Genomic DNA, 26,439 nt, shown 5'->3' with positions numbered 1-26,439 from the left:
TTGTTTTCAGTTCCAAAACTGGGTTCAGAGTCCTATCACTCAAAAAGACATTCCTGGTTTCAAGCTTTCTTCATCTCAGCAGCCTGATTTGGGAGAAGAAAGTCTTTTTTGGGGGTCAGGTTGATTGTTGAAAAGTTATTATTGCACATTCCCCCAGGATCAACCAGTAGATCAGTAGATCCCAATCTACGTCTGTCATGGCCTTGTTTTACACATTGCAGAAGGTCCCTGCTCCGAGGAGCTGGCACACTAAAATTTAAAGCAGAAGATCACCTTAAACTACATCTTAAACTACCTTAAACTACAACTACCAACAATCCCAGCCAGCCCTACCCAGGAAAGAATTGCACTAGGTACCAATTACCTGCCAGGCTAAGGTCTTGGATTCTGGTTTATAAAGGCCTGTACAGCTCAGGACCAAGATACCTGAAATATCACCTCAGCCCTTATATACCCAGTTGATCGCTATTCTGCGGGTGAGGGGCTCCTGTTGACAACATCTTATCAGGAGGTGGGTTTTTGTTTTTTGTTTTTTTGATAATATTTATTACTTTTCCAACCATTTAAACACTACAAAAAAAAAGAACGATACAATACAATACAAAAACACTACATAACACTAACACATTAAACTAACAAAACAAAAACAAACAAAAACAGTTTAAAACACCTCAAACATTTTCAATATCTTATCTTTCATTCGCTTATTTCAACGACCTCCTCACACCTCCCTTTTTGTATTCCACTTCTGTTAATTGTTTCAGCAATTCCTTTCCATCTTCCTCTGTTTTCTATCCTATAATTATCTTAACACATTCTAGCCTTATTTTTTCCTTTAATATTCTATTAATCTATTTATACTTAATTCCTTATAACATTTCTACTAAAGCCATATAACTTCATTCCAACATTCTTCTAACATTCATTAATTTTACAATATTTCTGTAAATAGTCTTTAAACTTTTTCCAGTCTTCTTCCACCGACTCTTCTCCCTGGTCTCGGATTTTACCAGTCATTTCCGCCAATTCCATATAGTCCATCAACTTCATCTGCCATTATCCAACACTTCAGTGTTTTCAAGAAGCAGCCATTCTCTCAGCCAGCAAAAAGCAGCTGGTTCACAACAAAGTTTAAGGTCTGGCAGGGCAAATCCACCTCCTTCCTTATCAGGAGGTTTTCTCCTCACTGAAACAGGGCCTTTAGTGTGGTGGCACCAACCCTTTGAAATTCCCTTCCAATAAATATTAGGCCTCCTTTGTCTTCCCAGTGCCTACCTGAAAGCATTCCTCTTCCAACAAGGCTTTTCAGTAAAGATCTCTCCCCTGTCAGTATCTCTGGTGGAGTTTTTAGATGTTTTAATTACTTTGTGTGCTTGAAAACCTGGGCTCCTTTGGGAGGAAGGTCGAGGAAATAAACAACTGCAGTCGTAGCTCGGGTTACAGATGCTTCAGGTTACGGACGCTTCAGGTTACAGACTCCGCAAACCCTGAAACAGTATCTCAGGTTAAGATCTTTGCTTCAGGATGAGAACAGAAATTGTGTGGTGGCAGCAGGAGGCCCCATTAGCTAAAGTGGTACCTCAAGTTAAGAACAGTTTCAGCTTAAGAATGGACCTCCAGAACAAATTAAGTTCTTAACCCGAGGTACCACTGTATCTGACTTTTAGAAGACACCTGAAGGCAGCCCTGTTTAGAGAAGTTTTTAATGATTGATGTTTTAATGTATTTTTTGTGGTAAGCCACCCAGCGTTTCTGGGGAAGCCCAACCCGGTGGGCGGAGTATAAGTAATAAATTGTTGTTGTTACTGTTATTGTTATTATTAAATAAATAACAGCCCAGGAGACTTTTGCATCACTTGCTAAGATCCATAGGCCGGAAGTGCTCATAAAGGCATAGGAGCGGTGAAAAGTTGGCAACATCTCTACAGAAATGCGCCAGAAAAGGGGCAAGGAAAGATGTGACAACCCTTACCCAGGAAACTTTTGGGTTTTTTCCCCTCACAGCACAGCCGGATTAACTTCCTCCAGCCATATGTCTGAGTGACAGCTGTGCTGCCCGGCCTCTTAATGCAATTAGCAGATCTTCTTTCCCAGCGCTGCCTGATTCAGGTCAAGAGCAGCAGGGTGGGTGGGGGAACAGAGGGCGACCCCACACACACATTGGGGGTGATGGCCCTGCAGACTCCGCTGCCTCCCAACCTGCGGAGGGGGCTGACAACTTTCAGCGGGTCCCTCTTCATCAACAACAAGACTGGCGACTGCGGCCTGGCACAGAGCTACCACCCAGGTATGATGAGATTTGAGGAGTGGGCTTTAGTAAGACCTGGGGAAGCTTTGAACCATGGGTAGGCAAACTAAGGCCCGGGGCCCGGGTGCGGCCCAATCGCCTTCTCAGTCTGGCCCACGGACGGTCCGGGAGTCAGCGTGTTTTTACATGAGTAGAATGTGTCCTTTTATTTAAAATGCATTTCTGGGTTATTTGTGGGGCATAGGAATTCATTCATTTTTATTTATTTTTCCAAAATATAGTCCGGGCCATAGCTGTCAACTTTCAGATTTGAAAATAAGGGATCAGCAGCCTCACCTGTCCCGGGGACAGTCTACGGGATATCTAACAATCCGGGATAGCAGCGGGAAACGGCGCTGGAATAAGGGAATTTCCCACAAAAAAAGGGAACGTTGACAGCTATGGTCCAGCCCCCCACAAGGTATGAGGGGCAGTGGACCGGCCCCCTGCTGAAAAATTTTGCTGGCCCCTGCTTAACATTGAACTCGGGCAAACAAGGATTCCGATGAAAGCCCTTCCCAAGGGTGTGGTCTCCATGGCTGTAGAACAGTGGCAGAGCATCTATTTACAATTTTATGATTATACCATTCTGTAGTTCTATAGTTTATTTGATCTGATTTAATATTTGGAATATTAAATCGTAAGAGTTGGATGGGACCACAAGGGCCATCTAATTCCAACCCCCCCCCCTACAATGCAGGAATCTTTTGCCCAACATGGGGCTTGAACCCACATCCCTGACATTAAGCGTCTCATGCTCTACCGGCTGAGCTATCTCAGGAATGTGTTCCGCTTTGCCAGCAACAAATGTTGAGCTCAAAGCGGCTCACAACAGCACTGAGAACAACAAACACTGCAATCGCTATAACAGCAAAATGAGGCAGCATATTAAGAAAGCAAAGAGCAGAAGCAAATTAAACTGTTGGGACTATGCCGAAATGGCAAAAACTGTCTGGAATGCTCAGGGACCAAGAAGACCAAAACTTTAACAAAGAATCGGGGAAATTTTTATAATTTATCTTGGAGACCACTAAAGCAGATGAAAACATTAGCAGGATTGCAATAACACTTGTAAGGTAGCAAGTACTGGGGGCGAAAATGGAGTTATATAAAGTATGGACTATTGAAAAAGATGCAGTAGAAAAGGTTTAATAATAGGACCTACTGAAGGGAAGGTGGGAAGTCCAGAGATTCGGAGGAATCTTTAAATGTGTATGTGTAAGGTTGTATTGTTATAATTCTATATTTGTAAAATCAAATAAAAAATATTTTTAAAAAAGAAAGAAGAAAAGCAAGCAAAGAGCAAAAGCAAATTCATCAAAACAATTAATATGATTTAATAAAGTGGTCGTGATTCAGTTCAGTTGAATAAAATTCCTATATAAAGTGTTTGATATACAGCACTTCAAAGCGGTTTCTGAAAAGAATGAAATTACCGGTTAGAAGCAGCTGTTTAAAACATTCAAAAATAACAATAATAATTCAACAATAAGTGAAAACCCAGAGTAAAACATAGGTCAGCACTGTACATGTCTGGGTAGGCTTGCCTAAACCAAAGTGTTTTTAGCAGGCGCCGAAAAGAGTACCGGGAAGATGCCTTCTTGATGTCAATCGGCAGGGAGTTCCGAAGTTAAAAACCTGTAAAAGTGCTAGTTCTGCAGATCACAGCAGTTGAGTGGGAATGCATGGGGCAAGATGGTTTCGTAGGGAAACTGTAATCCAAACCAAGTTGACGTTTATAAGGGTGGGATATACTGTATTTTTTGCTCTATAAGACGCACCAGACCACAAGACGCACCTAGTTTTTGGAGGAGGAAAACAAGAAAAAAAATATTCTGAATCTCAGAAGCAGAACAGCAAGAGGGATCACTGCGCAGTGAAAGCAGCAATCCCTCTTGCTGTTCTGGCTTCTGGGATAGCTGCGCAGCCTGCATTCGCTCCATAACACACACACACACACATTTCCCCTTACTTTTTAGGAGGAAAAAGGTGAGTCTTATATAGCAAAAAATACGGTAAATTCAACAAGTTAAAAGCTATGCAAGAGCCCCTGTTTGTTTCACAGTAATTTTGAATTTTATTACCTGCCGACCTTGTATTCAACCTTGGGACAATCCCTTGGCAAGGTGCCTTATCCAAAGCTCTAATGAGAAAAAACACAGCGCCACTGGCAAACGGGTCCAGAGAAGGCTGTTTTCTCCCTGAGATGCTGCTGCTGCAAACTTTTGGCGTCTTTTCCAGACCACACGGTGCTTTCCAGCCTTCCGTTACAGATGATGCTGTACTTCAATGCCTTCTTCTCCCCGTTCTGGTGCCTGTCGGAGGGGGTCATGCTGGAACTGAAGGTAGTCAGTGTCCCCCCCCCCCTTTTGTATGTTTCTGAGCACAATTCAAAGTGTTGGTGCTGACTTTTAAAGCCCTAAACGGCCTCGGTCCAGTATTCCTGGAGGAGCGTCTCCACCCCCATCGTTCTGCCCGGACACTGAAGTCCAGCGCCAAGTGCCTTCTGGTGGTTCCCTCATTGCGAGAAGCCAAGTTACAGAAAACCAGGCAGAGGGCCTTCTCAGTAGTGGCGCCCGCCCTGTGGAACGCCTTCCCACCAGATGTCAAAGAGAACAACAACTACCAGACTTTTAGATGACATCTGAAGGCAGCCCTCTTTTAATGTTTGATGCATTACTATATTTTAATATTGTGTTGGAAGCTGCCCAGAGTGGCTGGGGAAATCCAGCCAGATGGACGGGGTATGTATAAATAAATAAATAAATAAATAAATAAATAAATAAATAAATTATTATTATTATTATTATTATTATTATTATTATTATTATTAACTGGAGCTGTAGTTTGGCGGAAGAACATCTGTCTTACATGTGGAAGGAGGAGACCCCAGATTCAGTTCCTGGCATCTCCAGGTGGGGAGGGACAGACCGGCCTGAAACCCCAAAGCTGTTGGGGTCAAGTGTTTTTTTTTTTTTGGGGGGGGGGGTCATTTGCTGAAGATTATTTAGCTGTGATTTCCTGCATTGCAGGGGGTTGGACTAGATGACCCTAGGGTCCCCTTCCGATGCTACAATCCCATCTTTCTAAGTTAGATGAAACAGGATTGTCCTTTTCAACTAGTTCTCTCTCTTTCTAACCTCCTTCCAGTATAGCCTACTGCCCACTTACTATCAGTTCCTGCTGGTCAGTGCATACCTGATGATCATCTTAGCCGAAGGCCTGCGGCTCTACCTGGGGTTTATCGGAAATCTGCAGGAGAAGGTAAGGCCTCAAGGCAGGGATGACAAAACTTAGGGCTGAGAGCCAAGTGTGGCCCTCCAGACCTCTTTGCCTGGCCCCCAGGATTTTCTCCAGACCACTCCCCTCTCTTCTTCGCACCCTCCTCCTTTTTTAAAAAAAGTTTTTTTTATTAACAATTTCAACATATCAAAATATCAAATCATATTCATTATTTCCCTCTCCTTTCCCCATCAAGCCCTCCATCCCTCCCCCCCAGACTTCCCTCAGCTCCTCTCTCTGATTTTTCAACACATATTATTCTCTGCATACTGTGAAATTGTAGAAATCCTTATATTATCTACCTGCTATGTTAAAATCAATAAATTTGTGTATGTTTATTCAAAACCTGCCAAGGAGTCCAATTCATTTTGTTGTCTTTTTAAGTAATTTGTAAAAAGTTCCCATTCTTCTTTAAAGTTACAGTTGTCCTTAGCTCTCAGTTTGTATGTCAATTTATCCATTTCTGCATAGTTCATCAATTTCTCTTGCCACTATTCTTTTCTTCGCACCCTCCTTCAATGTGTTTTGCCTTGCTGGGATGTGGCCTTGAACTCTCTCCAGGTAGGGCTAGAATTTCCCCTGTCTAGAACCCTGCAGAGCCGCTGCCATTCAGCGTAGACCATTACACAAAACAAAAGAATTGCCGTGAAAATCCCTGAAATGAGAGGTAATCGACTATAGAATTGAATAACAAAAATAAAAAAATTAAGGAAAAATTAACCTAGAATTAAACAAAGACTTAACGAGATGCTGGCTACAAAACTCTTTTCACTGAACTAATTGGTTTCCTCAGAAGTAAATAAAGAATTTTAAACCTTAAATGATTTTAAGCGATATCAAACAAACTCAAGAACAGGGCTGAGATGCTTCCTTGAGTTTACAAAAAAGGTATAAAAACCTCAATGACAAGTTTTAAACATAGCCCTATTTAAGAGAACATTATAAACCTTAAAACGGTTTTCAATGATTTCCAGCAAACTCAAGAGCAGGGCTGAAACGCATTCCCGAGTTTACAAAAAAGGTTTTAAGAAAAACTTACAAAGGAATACAAGATAAGCTGTTTAAGTTTCAAACAAACTCAAAAACAGGCAGAAAATCAAAAACAGGGCTGAAGCGCTCCTGACTGCTGATGTTAAAGACTGATACAAAGTGTTTCCAGTCACAGGTTTTTATACAGTGGTACCTCAGGTTAAGTACTTAATTCGTTCCAGAGGTCCGTACTTAACCTGAAACTGTTCTTTACCTGAAGCACCACTTTAGCTAATGGGGCCTCCTGCTGGTGCCGCACCGCCAGAGCCCGATTTCTGTTCTCATCCTGAAGCAAAGTTCTTAACCTGAAGCACTATTTCTGGGTTAGCGGAGTCTTTAACCTGAAGCATATGTAACCTGAAGCGTATGTAACCTGAGGTACCACTGTACTGTAAGGTGAAGGAATTTTTAAAGGGACAGAACATCTAGTTCAAACAAAGGGCTGGGTTGCTAAAGTTTGCAAAGAATAACAAGAATAATATTAAATAGAGTTGTAAGAAATTATAAGAAGGAACTGAAGTCAATATAATAATTGAGACATCTGGAGGGCCGAGGTTGAGGAAGTCTGGTGTAGGCAATACTGAGCTGGATGGATGGGTACAAGGCAGCTCCCTCTGTTCCTTGGCTCCCGCAGGTCCCTGAACTGGCCGGCTTCGTCCTTCTCTCCTTCCTGATTGAGACGCCCGTCCTGCTGTTCATCCTGACCGACGAGCACATCATCCGCCTGCCGCTGGAGACGGCCGTCCACCTGGTCCTCCTCTTCTTCCTTGCCTCCGAGATCACGGCGGCCATCTTTGCTCTCAAGGGGATGACCAGGCAGCTAGCCAGGCAGTTCTACCTGAAGCAATTCGAGGAGGGGCCCGGCGGGCTGGGCCCGGGTGCGAGGGGCAGCCAGCAGGGGGCTCAGCTGTCTGTCAGCCCTGACTCCCCCCTGCTTTCTGCACAGGGGCGCTAAATGAGCGACGGGTGGGGGGGTGTCTTCCCTTTGAGGCAGTGGTCCTCACTGAGGGCCAGTGTGCTGTCGTTGAGTAACATCTGGGAGACCAGAGTTCAAATCCTCACTCGGCCATACGAAGCTTACTGGGCGACCCTGGGCAAGGCACTGTCTCTCAGGCCAACCTGAGAGCCTCACAGGGTTGTTGTAAGGACTGAACTGAGGTGGGGGAGGGCTGTGTATGCTGCCTGGAGCTCCTTGGAGAAAAAGGTGAGATATAAATAGAATAATTATGTACCGAGTTGAATAGGATCCAAAATGCAGCAGCCTGATTGGTCCTAGAACAATAGGATCCAAAATGCAGCAGTCTGATTGGTCCTAGAACAGTGCAGCAGTATGATTGGTCTGCAGGAGCCACCCAATCCAGCTCCAGATGGAAGTGAATCCGCAACCTGATTGGCCTACAGGAGAATCCCGGAATTAGCCAATCACGTGGGGCCCATTGTGTAAATAATAATAATAATAATAATAATAATAATAATAATAATAATAATAATAATTTATTATTTGTACCCCGCCCATCTGGCTGGGTTTCCCCAGCCACTCTGGGCGGCTTCCAACAAAGATGAAAAATACACTAAAATGTCACATATTAAAAACTTCCCTGAACAGGGCTGCCTTCAGATGTCTTCTGAATATCAGGTAGTTGTTTATCGCTTTGACATCTGATGGGAAGGCGTTCCACAGGGCAGGCGCCACTACCGAGAAGGCCCTCTGCCTGGTTCCCTGTAACTTGGCCTCTCGCAGTGAGGGAACCGCCAGAAGGCCCTCGGAGCTGGACCACAGTGTCTGGGCAGAACGATGGGGGTGGAGACGCTCCTTCAGATATACTGGACCGAGGCCGTTTAGGGCAGACATTTTGGGGGGAACTGGCATTCCTCACTACTATGAGCTGAATAAAGAGCATGAAATCCACACTCGACTCCGAGTATATTTCAAATGAAATAAGAAATAAATATGCAGGCAAACCCTAAAGATGTGGAACTCCCTCCTTACAGAGCTGCGTCGGGCATCACCATTGCACGTGATTCATTGTATATCAAAGATGCTCCTCTTTATCCTTTGCACAGCATGGCTACATTTGAAGCTGTTTGATACTTCCACCAAAGTGTCCTGGGATGTGTTTGCTTGTTAAGGGTTTTGAGAGTTATGAGGCGAGTCCCTCTTCCCCCTCCCAGAGCTGCAATTCCCAGAGTTCCTTAGGAAGAGGGATTGATTGTTAAACCACTCTGGGAATGTGTGTGTGTGTGTGTGTGTCTGTCTTTTAAACTGTTTATATGATTATTGTACATCGCCTTGAGAGGATTGTGTAGAAGGTGATTAATAAACTGATGGTGGTGATAATAATAATTAATTCATTTTATTAATCGACCTGGGACCTGAGTACTTAATGGAGCACCTGTCGCCACGTGCCCCAATACACAGTTTACAGTCAGTGAGTGAGAGAGAGAGAGAGAGACCCTTACGGAATCATAGAACGGGAAAGGGCGCAAGGGTCATCTAGTCCAACCCGCTGCAATGCAGGGACCTTCTCATCGTATGTACGCTTTTCAGGGAGGTGTGGTGGGCTATAAATTTAAATAAACGCCCAGAAAACGCACAAGTTCCTCACGTAAGTAAAGAAAACCTGCAAGTCCCGTAGCAAAGGGTGAAAAAAGCAGGTTTCATCTCAAAGTGATCTTTAGGCAGAAGCAGGAGGATAAACTGATGTGATGTGGGGAGGTTTTGATTCCCTCGAGAGAAGTGTGGCTGATAATAATTCCAAGTGGAATATATATATCTGAGGGAGGAAGAGAGGAAGAGAGAGGGGTGGGTTTGATGGGCTTCCCCCACCCTGGTATCTGAGACCCTTTATACCAGCCCTCCCCAAACTACAACTCCTAGGGTTGTTGGGAATTGTAGTACCAAATCTCTGCAAGGCATCTATTTGGGAAAGGCCGCCCTGGGGCTTTCCACCTCTGTGTTGCTGCTACCCTCTGAAGGTTTTGGACTACAACTCCCATCAACCCCACACAACACAGCCCTGGGGCTGATGGGAGTTGTAGTCCAAAGCACCTGGTTGGAGGAGTCTGTTTTAAAGAGGTACACCAGTTGGACACCAAAGTCTCGGTTTCCTGGAGGGCCAAATGCATCCAAAGCAGGGAGGAGAGATCTTGCCCGTCTGCTTGAGCACCTATCCCACATTGGGTCTCTCCTGAGATTTCTTGCCCGTGGTCTGTAGGGCTAGGTGGCTGCGTCAACTTTGGTTTTCGGTGGCTTTGCCTGGAAAAGTAGAACAGGGAACATATTAGAAAGATGCTGTGGGCATTGGAAAAGGTTCAGAAAAGGGCAAGCAAAATGAAGAAGGGGACTAATGAAAGGTTGCAGTGTTTGGGACTTTTTAGTTTAGAGAAAAGGCATGCAAGACATGATAGAAGGGGACCAAAGCATGCCTGGCAGGGAGGGAAACAGCAGATAGAGAAAAGTTTTTCTCCTTCTCTCAGAACACCAGAACTCATGGAGAGCCAATGAAGGTGAATTTTGGACGATTTGGGACAGAGAAGAAGAGTTTGGACTGTGATATGGTTTTATGAAATAATGATATTGGAAACTGCTATATATACAGTGGTGCCCCGCAAGATGAATGCCTCGCAAGACGGAAAACCCGCTAGACGAAAGGGTTTTCCGTTTTTCAGTTGCTTCGCAAGACGAATTTCCCTATGGGCTTGCTTCGCAAGACGAAAACGTCTTGCGAGTCTTGCGATTTCCCCCCCGCTCCCCCCCTTTTTCTAAGCCGCTAAGAGCCTTTTAGCAGCTAAGCCGCTAAGCCTTTAATAGCCGCTAAGCCGCTAAGCCGCTAATAGCACTAATCCGCTAAGCCGCTAATAGGGTTGCTTCGCAAGATGAAAAAACCGCTAGACGAAGAGACTCACGGAACGGATTCTTTTCGTCTTGCGAGGCACCACTGTAACTACTAAGAAACTCAGATGGAAGAGATTTGAGGAAGTCAAATAATATGTTTAGGAAGATGGATTTTATTTAATTAAAGTTTTAGTTTATGTGGTGATTTGTTGTATTTTATGTTTTATATTCTTTTTTCTTTTTCTCTTTCCCCCCCGTTTCATTCTTTTTCCTTTATTATTGTTAACTTTTTCTTCTGTTATGTTTATGTATGGAAAATAATAAATATTATTGTGAAAAAGAAGAAGAGGAGTTTGTACTTGATATCCTGCCTTTCACTCTCCTTAAGGCAGGCATGTCCATAGTCTGTTTCGGGGGCCTAATCCGGCCCTCTGGTCGGTTTAATCCGGCCTCTGTGGCAGTTTATTTCCTGGGGTAAAATCCCCAAAAAACCCTCAACAACTTCAATCCTAAAAGAAACTCAACAACACAGCCCTTCACTTCGTCAAATCTGGCCCTCTTTGAAAAAAGTTTGGACACCACTGCCTTAAGGAGTCTCAAGGCAGCTAACCATCTCCTTTCCCTTCCTCCCCCACAACAAACACTCTGTGAGGTGAGTGAGGCTGGGAGACTTCAGAGAAGTGTGACTAGCTCAAGGTCACCCAGCAGCTGCATGTGGAGGAGCGGAGACGCGAACCCGGTTCACCAGATTACGAGTCCACCGCTCTTAACCACTACACCACACAGCACAGAGTTAAACTGTGGAACTTTCCCATAAGGACCTCCAACTTGGATGGCTTTTAAGCATGATTACACAAATGCATGGGAGATCAGGCTTAATGGAGGCACTGCGTGGCTGGAGGCGGCAATGCTTCTGAATACCAGTTGCTGGAAACAGCAGGAGAGAGAGGGCTCTTGTGCTCAAATCCTGCTTGTGGATTTCCCATGGAGGCATCTGGTTGGCCACTGTGAGAACAGGATGCTGGACTAAAGGGGCCATTGGCCTGATCCAGCAGGCTCTTGTGTTGTTTTACTTTTAATCTGCCCCCATGATCTGAGGGCTGTGTTTTAGAGTGCAGAAAAGCCTGCTTTTACCAGGTAAAAGGTAAAGGTCAAGGACCCCTGGACAGTTAAGTCCAGTCAAAGGTGATTGTGGGGTTGTGGTGCTCATCTCACTATCAGGCCAAGGGAGCCGGCATTTGTCCACAGACAGATTTCCAGGTCATGTGGCCAGCAGGACTAAACCGCTTCTGGCGCAACGGAACACTGTGATGGAAACCAGAGTGCACCGAAACGCCGTTTACCTTCCCGCCGCAGCAGTGCCTATTTATCTACTTGCACTGGTGTGCTTTCGAACTGCTAGGTTGGCAGGAGCCGGGACAGAGCAACAGGAGCTCACCCCGTCGCAGGGATTCGAACTGCCGACCTTCTGATCGGCAGGCCCAAGAGGCTCAGTGGTTTAGACCACAGCGCCACCTGTGTCCCTCTGCTTTTAGCAGGGACACCCCCCCAACAAAATTAAGGAAAGGCTTGGGGAGCCAGACATCTTCAGACACACAATCCCTCTCAAGATCCCTGACCAGTTGCTGCCAGTCCCCAGGGAGCACGAGGGGCTGCTGAGGTTGCAATTCCCCACAGTGGGACGATGGGGCGTGACAGCGAGTGCTAAATGGGACGGAACCGGAGCATTCAGGCAAGGCAGCAGCAGAGGGATGTTTACAGCAAAGGGCATGGTGGAGAGAGAGGGAATTCAAAGGCAGCCGCATCCACATAAACAAAAGCAAGAGGCCAGATCAGCCCACATCCGATCGCTGTTACCTCCTCGTATTTCTCGCTCCGATAAAATTCGGCTTTCGTATCGAGGTACAGCAGGACGAGGTCGCAAACCACGGCAGCCTAGGATGGCAAGAGTCCAGTATGACATCATTCAGCATCCAGACCAGCCTTGGCCAAGACGGCACTCTCTGTTTGTTTGGATCTACAACTCCCATCAGCCCCAGGGGCATCATACAGCTGAAATGCCCGGGGCTGATGGGAGTTGTAGTTCAAAAGGGCCTTTTTTTACTCTACTGGTCATACTTACAGCTCCAAGGAAGGCAGCTCCTGTCCCCAAGTTGACAGCGGTGGGAATGATGCTGAACTTCCCAGCCTGAGTAATAAAAAGAGTGTACGGTATTAGGGGAGGGGTAGTAACTCTGGTGGGGGACACATGTTGCACTCCTTCTGGGGTTTTTTGTCTATCTTTCATCCCCACCCTGCACTCATCTGTGGCTCTTAGAAGCTGTCAGCATGCGACAGAAATCAAACCCTGGGAATGGCTTCGACTGGCCGACTGAACCAGGTGAGGGTAGCCAATGGGTCTCAAACACTTGGTGAGTTAAGGATTTCCCCTGCATTATATAGAAAGCTGTCACCCTACTAAGTCAAGCCACTGGTGCACTGAGCTTCTCTGGTAAATGAAAGGCACAAATAATTGGGAATATAAGCTCTCCCCCCCCCCCTTTCTGCCTGTGGCGCAACAGAATATTAGGGGGGTGGGCAGGGGAAGGAGTAGACTGTGTGAAAAATGAACATAATATTTTAGCTGCAGTTCACTCATTTTCAGCTTTGTATTCTTGTTATTAAAAAAGCGCATCTAGACATTCCGTTGTTGCGCCCATAACCTTCGGTTTAAGGTGCCCTTTAGCTCCTAGCTTTCATATCTCAGTTTCTAACACTTGGGGGGTTATGAATGGGATCCCTGCAGAGCACCTCCTCCCCTAGGGATCCGCTGCCCATGGGGCCTCAGAGGTCCTTACCTGGCCGTGGACCGAAATGTCAAAGCGGATACCATAGAGTTTCAACAGGCTCCGAGACTGCCGGTTCAGGGGGTCCCGATAATAGGAGGCGGTTCTGAAGAAAGAAAGCGGATGAGCAGCGTACTTGCAGAAGCTGTGGCTTGGTCCACATGCTATTGGACCACGTTTGAGGTTCTTGTATCAACCTTCAGGGCCCTTGACGACTTGGGTTCAAGATACTGCGAGGAGTGCCTGACCTCTCAAATTATTTATTTAGTTTTTGATTATATTCATATCCCTCCTTTCTGCCAAGTTGGGGGGCAAGTTGGCTTAAAAGCAACATAACGAAATGCAAGTACAAATATCAATGAACTAGCTAAAAACAACCATCAAAATACATCAGAACACATGCGGAACCAGCTATTAAAACACCGTTTGCCCTGACAGCATCACCTGCGCTTCAGATTCCAAAGGCTTGTCTGAATAGGAAGGTATAGGAGCACGGGTGGCGCTGTGGCCTAAACCACTGAGCCTCAGTTTTTTAGCACAACTCTTTCCCAATACATATGCAATTTCCCCCAATATACAAATTATTGTGAAGTAGTTTCCCCTGGTGCATTTGCGTATGTTCTTTTTTTTTTTTTTGCTAACATATACATTTTTCTGCACATTTCTCGGCATTGCAAATTTCAGAGAAGTGTAGATTCCGAAGGGTTGCTGTGTTTTGTTTCATGTGCTGTTTCAATAAGGGTGAATTGGGCGGGTTCACCTTTAAATGCAAGCAGAATTGAATCCTCCCCCTGCCCCGCATCCCTACTTAAGACAGAACGGCTGGCTTGCGCACTGCTTCCTTCGCACCCTCCTGCCTGCTGCTGCGCCCACCTGAAGTTGAATTTCTTTTCCAGCAGAGTGAAGGAATAGCAGGGCCTGCATCTGGAACGAGGCTGGTCCAAGTCACAATCCCAGTCGATCCGCAGGCCGATAGCGCCCCCCTGTGTGGGATCCACCAAATGCCACAAGATTAATGGGGGAGAAGAACAGAGGGCACTGGGATCTACTAGTATTGAGCAAACAACAACAACAATAATAAATTTTATTTATACCCCGCCCTCCCCGGCCAGAGCCGGGCTCAGGGCGGCTAACACCAATAAAATCACAGTAAAAACATAATAGGGGGAAAAGGGGGGGGGGGAGGAAAAGGGAAAAAAAACCAATTTAAAATACAGGCTAAAATGCAATTTAAAATGCAGCCTCATTTTAAAGTAGCTGATAAATCAAGACCATAAGGGGAGGGAAACATAAGGGTTTCCCTTATGCTCACAACTGTGGCGCCCGCCATTTTTCCTCGCCAGAAGACCCTATATGATATGTCTTGTGCTCTGGGCTGCTGACTGCCACTGCCGCCACCACTGCCAAAAGGGAAACTGGGGGCGTCCGGTGGTACAGATCTCCTGCCCCCTTCCCCCTTTGTTTTGACTGATCGGAAGAGGTTTGGGAGTTGCGGGCGGGCGGCAGTTGCCCAATTTTTAAGAAACTCTGTGCATTTGTTTCACAGCGTGCAAAGAAGGGCTTTGCACCTTTATACAATATGCATGTGTGCTTGGACCCAGGGTCTTTTGCCTCACCATCCCCACTACTGACTCCCTGTTGCTACTCAGCTTCCAAAAAAAATATGTCCCCGGATTCATTGAAAAAAATCTGGTAACCATATGCTAAGAGTAAGACTTTCCTTGGCCTGGACACTATACTTCTGTTGATGCAGCCTAGAATGGCGTTAGCTTTTTTTTGCTGCCTTATGCTGCATCAGACTGTTGGTCCACCTAGCTCAGTATTGTCTACACTGACTTGCAGCAGCTCTCCGGAGTTTTAGGCAGGAGGCATTCCTACCTGGAGATGCTGCCCAGGGCTGGGCATGGGATGTTCTGTATGCAAAGCAGATGCTGAATCGCTCTGCTATGGCAATGGCAGAAACACTGCTGGATGGGACTTCATCCATTTCCCATAAGCCACCTCACTCCCTTTCTAAGGTTAATCTGACCTGGAGTTAATGGAGTTTTCCTGGAAGGGAAGCAGTTCCCAAAGAGCCCTGGGCCCTCCGCGCTTGCATTTGTGGGATGGGTTGCTGAAGCAAAAGGGGAGACCTACCAGGTGAGCCATCTCCTCAAAGCTCTCCCCAGCTGCCTCAACCATGTCACGAATGCGAAAAACAGGGCAATAAGGGTCATCTACGGCATCATATCGACACCCCTTGAAGTAAGAGCCATCCGTCGTCTTCAGCGTGTTTGTCCTGAATGAAAGCATGAGAAAAATTAAAGTCTTTCGGAAATCTGTTGTAATAGCAGCTTGGGAGAAAGAGCCTTGTGGCACCTTTATTTGCAATTGAATTGTTTCCTTTATTTAAAGGTAAAGGTAAAGGTACCCCTGCCCGTATGGGCCAGTCGTGTCCAACTCTGGGGTTGCGTGCTCATCTCGCTTAAGAGGCCGGGAGCCAGCGCTGTCCGAAGACACTTCCGGGTCACGTGGCCAGCGTGACGAAGCTGCTCTGGCGAGCCAGCACCAGCGCAGCGCACGGAAACGCCGTTACCTTCCCGCTATAAAGCGGTACCTATTTATCTACTTGCACTTTAGGGGTGCTTTCGAACTGCTAGGTGGGCAGGAGCTGGGACTGAATGACGGGAGCTCACCCCGCCGCAGGGATTCGAACCGCCGACCATGCGATCGGCAAGTCCTAGGTACTGAGGTTTTACCCACAGCGCCACCCGCGTCCCTTCCTTTATTTATATGCCACTTAATACTAAAATAGGGACGCAGGTGGCGCTGTGGGTTAAACCACAGAGCCTAGGACTTGCCAATCAGAAGGTCGGCGGTTCAACTCCCCGTGACGGGGTGAGCTTCCGTTGCTCGGTCCCTGCTCCTGCCAACCTAGCAGTTCGAAAGCACGTCAAAGTGCAAGTAGATAAATAGGTACCGCTCCGGCGGGAAGGTAAACGGCGTTTCCGTGTGCTGCTCTGGTTCGCCAGAAATGTCTTAGTCATGCTGGCCACATGACCCGGAAGCTGTATGCTGGCTCCCTCAGCCAATAAAGCGAGATGAGCGCCGCAACCCCAGAGTCGGTCACGACTGGACCTAATGGTCAGGGGTCCCTTTACCTTTACCTAATACTAAAATAGTCACCAAACAGTCGACCAAAACAGCAAATACCATGCACATGGAGACACACCCCATGAAGTTGAAATGCTGCCATATCATATAGTGCACAAAACTGGGAATTATAGTGACAGAACTACTTAAATCGTATAGAAATTTATTTATATATGCTACTACAGCAGCAAGAATGCTACTCGCCCCAAAATGGAAAGAAGGAGAAGTCCCAGCAAAGGAAGAATGGATACAAAAACGTATGGAAAATGCAGAAATGGTGAAACTTACTGGAAGAATAAGAAATCAAGATAAACTTTTTTTATATATATAAAAGAACAGAAATGGTTTGTTGAATAGATAAATTACAAACAGATAAAAACATTGGCAGGATTATTGTGATAACCTGCAGTTTCCAAAGAGTATATATTCAATGCAGATAATTAAATGAACAAATTAAATGAATTTGGATATGCAGAAGATATTTTAAAAAAATTAATTTAAAGAACCGCAGAAGGAGGGGGAAGGAAGTCAGACTTTGATATGTTAAAATGATTGTAAAATTATTGAAATGTATAAACCTGAAAAGCATAAATAAAAACTTTAAAACAAAACAAAAACACCTGCAATACAATATAAAACAATATCATCCCAAAAAGCAAGGACCTGAAGAGATCTTTTGTGGCACTATTACAAACTTTGCAGAGTTTATAGACCATACAGAAACCTGCACAACCTATCTAACCTGTGTCAACAGCGGGCTGGATGTTGGTGCCATGACTGACACTCCTGTTTGCAAACAGTATCCCAAACCCTCTGTGAAAACCGTTCCCACCCTGCTTTAAAGATCTCAGCCCTTACCTGGAGAAGTTAAACCTGGTAAAGTTGACAGTGTTTTTAATAAAGAGAGTGAAATTCTCCGCTTCAGCCAAGAGTGGTTTCCTAGGTAGAAAACAGAATAGGTGGGCCTTATGAACGCATTCGTGGAAGGAATGCAACCATTTGGTTTTTACAACCTGCAGGCTCTTGGGGAATAAGTTAAGCTACCTTTCCATGAGAAATTGAAGTGTCCGGTGCATGTCTGATAATACGTGGTGGCAGATTCTTTATTTACTTATACATACAGCATGACATTTATATGTTGCTTGGTTGTAAGAAGTAGAAAAACCCCTCAAAGCAGTTTATAAAAGAACGAATCAATAAAACAGTTAAAAGCAGCTATCTAAAACATTCAAAAAGTAATTAAAATCAAAGATTAGCTAAAAACAATGGCACCAGCCTACATATTTGTTAGGCTTAGCTAAACAAGTATTTAATTTGTTTTCATTTTTAAAAATAATTTGGGCAAAGTTCCCTCTTGGAGACCAAAAATAGTGTTAATTCCTCCCGCCCTTGAAGGTGGTTTGAAAGAGGAGTTGGTACCAAGTGCGATGCAGTTGCCTTACTTTTCCCTCTGGCTAAACAGGTTCTCAAGGCTTTTGGTATCATCTGGAAAAAACCCTGCAATGCCTATTTGACCAGCAATACACCTTGTGGGAGGGGCCACCTCTCCCAACCAAATTTCTTCTTTGGTTAGCAGCTACTGCCTGTTCCCCAGCTGAAGATGTCTGCCTGACTTGCGGTGGGTTTGGGGGACAGAGATACAGGTAGCCGTTGAAACAGGATCAAAGAGGACAACTTGAATACCTGGACAAGGTCTTGTTTTCCACCGGACACCACCCGTAAATCTCACAGGTATTATGGGATGCACCAAACGGGACACACTTCCCTGTTTTTACTCCTGCAAGAGAACCGAACCACATCTCAGTTATGTCTTCTTTTTACCGAAGCTCTTTATTACTTTTAAAGTGCATTGTAGCCCAACTCCCCCATGTAAAGTATTGCTTTAGCCTATATTTTGGGAAACCACTTAGAGGTTTTCTGACACTCAAGCTGTATGTGCATGCTGTTAAATAAATGAAATTGGGAAAAGTAGAAGCTGAGAGATACTGAGATGGACGTATTTGCCCGTTAGACCCCGAAAAGCTCAGATAATCCTGAGCTAGATGGGCAAATGGTTTAATTCAGTATGAGGTGGCTTCATCTACTATATATTTTAGAAAATATTTGCTATGCTATGCATTTCGACACCTCTTGGAATAATGTGGCCAAATTTTGCCTGCTGGTTCCTGAGATACAACTGGGTGATGTTTAAATCAAGGTGGCTGACTGAACTTTTCCAAACTGCACTGGTTTCCTTTTCCCACAAAATTGTATTAAATTTTCTGTTTTACATTTTAGAATATTCGTTTAAACAACCTTAAAATATCAATGGCTTCTTCTCTTTCCATGGTTCATTTTGCATAACATAAATCCCTGCATAGTTTACATAAACTAAACCAGGGGTCTGCAACCTTTAAGACAAAAAGAGCCACTTGGACCGAAGAAGAAAAAACTGGGAGCCGCAAAACCATTGCGACATTTAAAACAGTGGGGAGTGTCGGGGCACACAATGCGCCTCCTCCCCTCGCTAGTATCCGCCCCAGAGCCGCGGCAAAGGTGTAAAAGAGCCACATGCGGCTCCGGAGCCGCGGGTTGCTGACCCCTGAACTAAACCATTCAATATTCTATTATTACATCCATCAAAACTTACTTACACTGTTGAATTTATCTTAATGCTTGCCAATGTTTTCAAGTGTACATAATTCCCCCCCATATAATCAATAAACATTTTCCAATCTCCTTTAAACGTTATGTTCTTCTTGTTCTCCTGTTCTATATGTTAGGTCCACAAGCTGTGCATATTCCATCAATTTAAGTTGCCATTCTTCTTTAGTCGGGACCTCGCTCGCTTTCCATTTTTGGGCTAACAAAACACAGGCTGCAGTAATGGCATACATAAATAGCCTTTTTTGACACCTGGGAATTTCCGTCTGAATTATCCCCAACATAAACTGCACTGATTTCCAATTGGCACCACTGGTTTGGAATCCTTCAGCAACAACAGCTAACAAGGCTGCTAGTAAGAAATCGAGCGGTTTTTGTAACTTGTGGCACGGCTGGCTGCTTTTGGGGAATGGAGGGAAGGATGCAGAGGAGAAATGTAAAAACAAGAGGGAAGCTTTCCCCAACCCGGTGCCCTTAGGATAGTCTTGGATTGCAACTTCCATTGGAAGGCCGGCCCAGTACATTTTGACCCCTGAGGTGAAATGGAAAATGGCTCCCCCTGCTGCAAGAGAGAGAACCTTGCAAGCTGTAACCGCTGAGAAACTGGTGCTAAATTCGGCGTTCAGATATGGGTGATGCGGAGAGCAGCGGGTAGGGACCAGGACTGAAACAGACCTCCTTACCATTTCCATGGACCACCGGCTGTCTTGGCGAACAGTCCTCATCTTTCCTGCAATTCCCATCAGGGATGGAAGGATGCTGGAGGAGGAGAAGACAATTGTTGAGAAGGAAAATCATACGCAGGGGACCTCTGTGAGAGGGTCTGCCTGGCATGCCTTTATAAAGCTCTAGCAGAAAGGGGCACCCACAGACCTGACCCAGGGTCTCAGGGCAAGTTGGCCGTCCCCTTGCTGATGCAATGATGTTGGACAGGCATCCCCAAACTCGGCCCTCCAGCTGTTTTGGGACTACAACTCCCATCATCCCTAGCTAACAGGACCAGTGGTCAGGGATGATGGGAATTGTAGTTCCAAAATAGCTGGAGGGCCGAGTTTGGGGATGCCTGATGTTGGATTATTTGAACCGACACAGAATAAGCTGCTGTGATACCTAAAGGTAAAGGCAAAGGGACCCCTGACCGTTAGGTCCAGTCGTGACCGACTCTGGGGTTGTGGCACTCATCTCGCTTTATTGGCCGAGGGAGCCGGCATACAGCTTCTGGGTCATGTGGCCAGCATGACTAAGCCGCTTCTGGCGAACCACAGCAGCACACAGAAATGCCGTTTACCTTCCCGCCAGAGCGGTACCTATTTATCTACTTGCACTTTGACGTGCTTTCGAACTGCTAGGTTGGCAGGAGCAGGGACAGAGCAACGGGAGCTCACCCCGTCGCAGGGATTCGAACCGCCAACCTTCTGATTGGCAAGCCCTAGGCTCTGTGATGCCTACAATGAGGCAATCTGGTCTATGATTTGGGCTGAGAGCAGGTGAATGGTTGAGAGGTGCTTCTCCGGGGCTCGGGCAGAGAGGTCAAACTGCACAGCAGGGGTGGGGGAGCTCCAGACTGAATGTGGCCCCCAGAACTCTCTATCTGGCCCCCCCGAAGCCACACAACCCCTTCCAGGCCATGTCTCTCCTAGGCCCTGCCTTGCACTCTCCTCAAGAGTTTTAGTCTAGCTGGGACATGTCCTTTTTAAAAACAATAAAGGTTTGTTTTCATTTCGTTTAATACTGTATATAAAGCAGAGAGGACAATTATAATAACTGATGGCGATCAAAAGATGAAAAACAAAACTTTAAAGTAGGGACACAGAATGTGTACTGTTGCACGTGGGTTAAAATAACAAAGTCCAAGTAAAATCATGTATGAGCTAGCTGAGATTCCTGAATTGCCCCTGGTTGGACTAGATGACCCTCGGGTTCCCTTCCAACTACTGCAACCCCTCCAACAATTAAATGATATTTTTGACATTTGCAAAAGAGTGCAATACTACCTGTGTAGTAATTTCAATGAGTTTCAATGAGTTTTCTGCAAGAAAACTGAAAGCAGATTTTGTTATGTACTGAAGTTCTCACCCTGGGCCAGCAGGGGGATACTGTAGATAGTTTTCACTCAGGTCCACATATGCAAATAAGGGATTGAAAGTGACATTCAGTGATTGGATAGTTACAGAAAATGGTTACTGTTGCGTTCTAGTGGAGCTCTATATAAGCAGGCTGGCTGAACCCTTCAGTTCAGTTCTGTTCTGGCCTGTGAATAAACAAGAGCTGTTTGAAGAATCGCTGTGTCGTCTGATGTGTTCACCCGCAACTTAACAGATTTTAAGGGTTGTGATTCCCAAATTCTAGTCCAATCCTTGGGAAGAATTTGTGTGCCAATTCTAATAATTTTTCTATTTGTGTATTAATCTAGTTCCCATATCTTTTTCAGGGGCTGGGGTGTGTCCTTGAACCCCTACTTGCCTGGATAGAGAACAGCATCAGATGTGATCTCTGCCGTGGATGCGACCTCTGCACTGGAACCAATTTGTTGTACAACAGTAAAATTTACATTTGTTGCCCCACCCACTTTTGCCTCTGGTCCCGCCCACCAGTCGTATCTGGCTGCAAAAGGTTCCTCCCTTCAGCAACTGTAGAGGAAGCAAATAATTACCGATAAAGAAAAGCCAGCGACGTACCTCTGGACATGATCCTTGCACTTGCTTCGGAGTAGCAATGAAATTGGTCACCACAAAGAACACGTTTTCCCCCTATGAAATGTTTCAAAACACGTACATTCAGTTGTTGTTGTTTTAAATGCCCCATTTTATTTGTTTTGATATGCATCTTCTTGGTTTTATCTTTGGTTTAATGCTATTGTTTGTTCTTATATGGTACAGTGCTGAATTTTTAAGAAACAAAGTGGTGTATAAAGACTTTAAAATAAATAAACAACACAACTTTACCAGTATTAGTAACTTTACCACTACTTTACTACTGTTTGTAACTTTACTCCTAGTAGTAGCATTACTACCACAAACTTCTCCGTCTCAATTTTTCATATGGCCTGATCCAGATGGGTAATTCTTTTGCAGCCACAAGGCCCAAGAAAGGATACCTGAGGGGGTTTCACGTAATCTGCCACATCCCAGATTCGGTCCCCAAGCTCTCGGACGCGTGTGACCGAAATCCCTTTCAGTTTGGTGATGACTGAGATGTGAGGGTCAGTATCTTTCTCCTGGTAGCCCTTTTTGGCTAGAAACACCCACCTGCGAGGCAGCAGAAAGAACAGGGGTCCAAGATGCTTAATATGCACACTTACCGTAAAAGAACCCTCCTTCCATGCTCCAGATACATTGCCCCACCCTTGGAGATCATCCGCTAAAATTGCCTCAGCATTTCCAGATGGCTGCAAGGAGCGGGGCCTTTTTCTGTGGTGGCACCCCTGTGGTGGAACACCCTGACCAAGAAGCTCCTCAACCTTACTCATTTTCATCCCTTCAGAGATTAGACTGTTATTTAGTGTTCGACTATGTATACAAAGGGACGCGGGTGGCGCTGTGGGTTAAACCACAGAGCCTAGGGCTTGCCAATCAGAAGGTCGGCGGTTCGAATCCCCATGACGGGGTGAGCTCCCGTTGCTCAGTCCCTGTTCCTGCCAACCTAGCAGTTCGAAAGCACGTCAAAGTGCAAGTAGATAAATAGGTACTGATCCGGCAGGAAGGTAAACGGCTTTTCCGTGCGCTGCTCTGGTTCGCCAGAAGCAGCTTCGTCATGCTGGCCACATGACCAGCTGTACGCCGGCTCCCTTGGCCAATAAAGCGAGATGAGCGCCGCAACCCCAGAGTCGGTCATGACTGGACCTAATGGTCAGGGGTCCCTTTACCTGTTATGTATACAAAGGAGTCTGCCCTTTTGAAGGCCTTTTCCAACTTTACAATACCATAAATAAGCATGGATTTGAGCCTGCCTGTTCATTAAGAAGAAGAAGAAGAAGAAGAGTTTGGATTTGATATCCCGCTTTATCACTACCCGAAGGAGTCTCAAAGCGGCTAACATCCTCCTTTCCCTTCCTCCCCCACAACAAGCACTCTGTGAGGTGAGTGAGGCTGAGAGACTTCAGAGAAGTGTGACTGGCCCAAGGTCACCCAGCAGCTGCATGTGGAGGAGCGGAGACGCGAACCCGGTTCCCCAGATTACGAATCTACCGCTCTTAACCACTACACCACACTGGCCACAGAGGACATTAAGGTCCTCTGCAGCAGGAAACCCCAGGAAAGAATGCGGTCCTCCACTCCTCTCTATCTGCCCCCGGAAGTCTCCCCAGCCCTGACTCATGCACTGCTTGAACTCAGCTACGTTAGTCAGAAAACAGCATCTTGAATGCATTATAAACACGCAACACCAGATGGCGTCAGAGAGCAAAAAAAATTCTATGCTATTTTCTATAGTGGTTTTTCCCCTTTTGTTATAACAATTTAATTTCTGACTACTTTATAGCATTTTCTCCCTGTGTGTAGATCCACTCCTTGAGTGTGTTTTGCCTGTCTTGAACTCTGATCACGCCCCTTGTTTGGGAGGAAGGTCGTGAGAGCTGCACAAGTGTGTGTTGAAACTAGCCGACTTGTAAAAGGGGAAATTTGCATTCGTTGCTCCACCCACTTTTGCCTCTGGCCCCGCCCACCACTTTCATGTGGCCCTCAGTCTGGAAGAGTTTCTCCATTCCTGAGCCTCAGCATGCACGATTGCAATAACTCATATCAGCCGGATGGGTGGGGTATAAATAATAAAATTATTATTATTAAGCCCTGAACTATTTCCCTTTGCAGCCTTCCTTGAACCCGGTGCCTCACAGTTGTTTTGGACTGGAGTTCCCACCTTCACTCAGCGCTGGCTGTCCTGACAGAGGCTCATGGGAGCTGCAGGCACCACACACCCACGCCATGCATTTAAAGCCCAACCCTAAAAGACCCTGGGAGCTGTAGTTTGTTGAGGGTGTTGGGAATTGTAGTGCTGGGAGGGGTAAACTGCAGTTCCCAATACAGTGGTACCTCGGGTTAAGTACTTAATTCGTTCCGGAGGTTCTGTTCTTAACCTGAAACTCTTCTTAACCTGAAGCACCACTTTAGCTAATGGAGCCTCCTGCTGCCGCCGCGCCACCGGAGCACAATTTCTTTTCTCATCCTGAAGCAAAGTTCTTAACCTGAAGCACTATTTCTGGGTTAGTGGAGTCTGTAACCTGAAGCGTATGTAACCTGAAGCGTATGTAACCTGAAGGGTATGTAACCTGAGGTACCACTGTATGCTTGGGGGAGGGAGAGGAAGGCTTTAAATGTATGGTATAAAAAATTGCTTTGAGGTTTTGTTTTCTTTTACAATCCAGGGTATATGAATGTTATGAAATAAATAAAATTATTTAATCGTTTCATAACATTTATACACTGCTTGATTGTAAAAAGAAAAACCTCAAAGAGGTTTACAAAAAAAGATAAAACAATAAAATTATCACTAAGAACAATAAGATTTCCAAAAAGTTAAAATAACAAAAGACTAAAAGCAAATTGAAACTTGTACCAGCTTTCTAAGCACCTGGGTCAACTTGTCTAAACAGGAATGTTTTTTTTTATAGCAGACATTAAAAAGAATACAGTACAGAGAAGGTGCCTGCCTGGTATCAATAGGCAGGGAGTTCCAAAGTTCCAGGGTGGAGAAGCCTGTGTGTTGCTTCCCATTCAGCGAATTGGGGATTGCGAGCAATCTACCTGCTTTCACCACTGTGATTCGTTTGGGCAAAAATTCCGACGTCAGCGTTAAAAGGCAGAGGAGCAGGGCTAGCTGGAGGAATGTGGCAACCCCAGGCATAGGTGGGATGTGTGAGGAAGTGGATCCCTGCATGACTGCAGTTCCTCCTGCAAAAGAGGCTGCTTCTAGGGCACTTAAAAAAGAAATCAGGCTTGAGGACCGTAAATCTACCCAATGCAGCAATTCACCAGCTCACCAGCAACATCTCAGATATGTCAGTGACTTGCGATTTCGAAGGCGTCTTGCTGCTTCTGCAGCTCTTACCCGAGGATGTAGCCCACGATCCCGAGCTGGATCAGGCGGTGCAAGACTCCGACCTTCCTATTCCTGGTGAGCACAAACTTCTCTGTCTTATAATCCAGAAAGCCGAAGCAGGAATGGCTCCAGGAATCCCCCATGGCCGGCCGGCTGGCTGTGAAATCCCGGCAGCAGAAGCTGACGGAGGACGCCACATCCTACTGGCCTGCTGCCCAGGTGGAGAAGAGCAGGCAAAGAGGCAACTTTTCAGAAAACGCCGAAGATGTGAGGATCTGTGTCAGCATCTTCCAAAGCAGCAAGGATGGGAGGGTAAAATAAAGCTGGCCTGCTAATGGGCGACAAAAATTGGAAAGGAGGGTCAACAAGGACATGGCTGTTGTCTCCTGGTGCACAGGCTGAGACCCTACCTGCCCGCAGACTGTCTCTCCAGAGTGGTACATGCTCTGGTTATCTTTCACTCGGACTTGCGTATTATTATTAAATGCCTGGGGTTTGCTTGTTTATTTTTTTAACTGTTTGTTTTTTAATTTATCTGCAATGTGCTCTATGTGCGGCTAACTTTGAAGGTGACCCGGAAACTACAACTAATCCAGAATGCAGCAGCCAGACTGGTGACTGGGAGTGGCCGCCGAGACCATATAACACCGGTCTTGAAAGACCTACACTGGCTCCCAGTACGTTTCCGAGCACAATTCAAAGTGTTGGTGCTGACCTTTAAAGCCCTAAACGGCCTCGGTCCAGTATACCTGAAGGAGCATCTCCACCCCCATTGTTCTGCCCGGACACTGAGGTCCAGCGCCGAGGGCCTTCTGGCGGTTCCCTCGCTACGAGAAGCCAAGTTACAGGGAACCAGGCTGAGGGCCTTCTCTGTAGCGGCACCCTCCCACCAGATGTCAAAGAGAAGAACAACTACCAAACTTTTAAAAGACATCTGAAGGCAGCCCTGTTTAGGGAAGCTTATAATGTTTAATAGGTTATTATATTTTAGTGTTTTGTTGGAAGCCGCCCAGAGTGGCTGGGGAAACCCAGCCAGGTGGTCGGGGTAGAAATAATAATAATAATAATAATAATAATAATAATAATAACAATCATTATTATGGGCTAACTGGAATCAGAACTGTAGAGCTGGAAGGGATCCAAGGGTCATCTAGTCCAACCCCCTGCAATGCAGGAATCTCAACTAAAACATCCAACCTCTGCTGAAAAACTTCCAATGAAGGAGAGTCCACCACCTTCTGAGGCAGTCCGTCCAGGGCCGGATTTAGGTTTGACAAGGCCCTAAGCTACTGAAGGTAATAGGGCCCTTTATATGTCCAGCTGCCCTTTGTCAACAACAAATTGTTGCTGTTTTTTGTGTTGAATACAGT

At 45.7% G+C, this 26,439-nt stretch overlaps 2 protein-coding genes across 2 annotated transcripts; one reads left to right on the top strand and one right to left on the bottom strand.

The window, feature by feature from the left end:
* The first annotated feature begins 1,575 nt into the window (after positions 1–1,575).
* On the top strand, positions 1,576–8,021 carry LOC114586049 (transmembrane protein 17B-like). Its single transcript, XM_028708952.2, has 4 exons — positions 1,576–2,287; positions 4,529–4,632; positions 5,438–5,551; positions 7,233–8,021. The coding sequence occupies exons 1-4, from the start codon at positions 2,068–2,070 to the stop codon at positions 7,551–7,553; spliced, it is 759 nt and encodes a 252-aa protein (XP_028564785.2). The 5' UTR covers positions 1,576–2,067; the 3' UTR covers positions 7,554–8,021.
* Positions 8,022–8,810: 789 nt separating this feature from the next.
* P2RX6 (purinergic receptor P2X 6) lies at positions 8,811–25,889 on the bottom strand. Its single transcript, XM_028711160.2, has 12 exons — positions 25,079–25,889; positions 22,131–22,281; positions 21,712–21,783; positions 19,717–19,792; positions 18,074–18,167; positions 17,249–17,329; positions 15,395–15,536; positions 14,132–14,241; positions 13,271–13,364; positions 12,556–12,621; positions 12,291–12,368; positions 8,811–9,854 (listed from the first exon to the last, which is right to left on the bottom strand). Exons 1-12 carry the CDS (start codon positions 25,210–25,212, stop codon positions 9,816–9,818), a joined length of 1,137 nt encoding a protein of 378 aa, XP_028566993.2. The 5' UTR covers positions 25,213–25,889; the 3' UTR covers positions 8,811–9,815.
* Positions 25,890–26,439: the final 550 nt, after the last annotated feature.

The sequence above is a fragment of the Podarcis muralis genome, chromosome 16 (assembly GCF_964188315.1).
Source record: "Podarcis muralis chromosome 16, rPodMur119.hap1.1, whole genome shotgun sequence".
NCBI classification, from domain to species: domain Eukaryota; kingdom Metazoa; phylum Chordata; class Lepidosauria; order Squamata; family Lacertidae; genus Podarcis; species Podarcis muralis.
The sequence above is the reverse complement of the archived record's forward strand: the minus strand, read 5'-3'. Positions and strand labels throughout refer to the sequence as shown.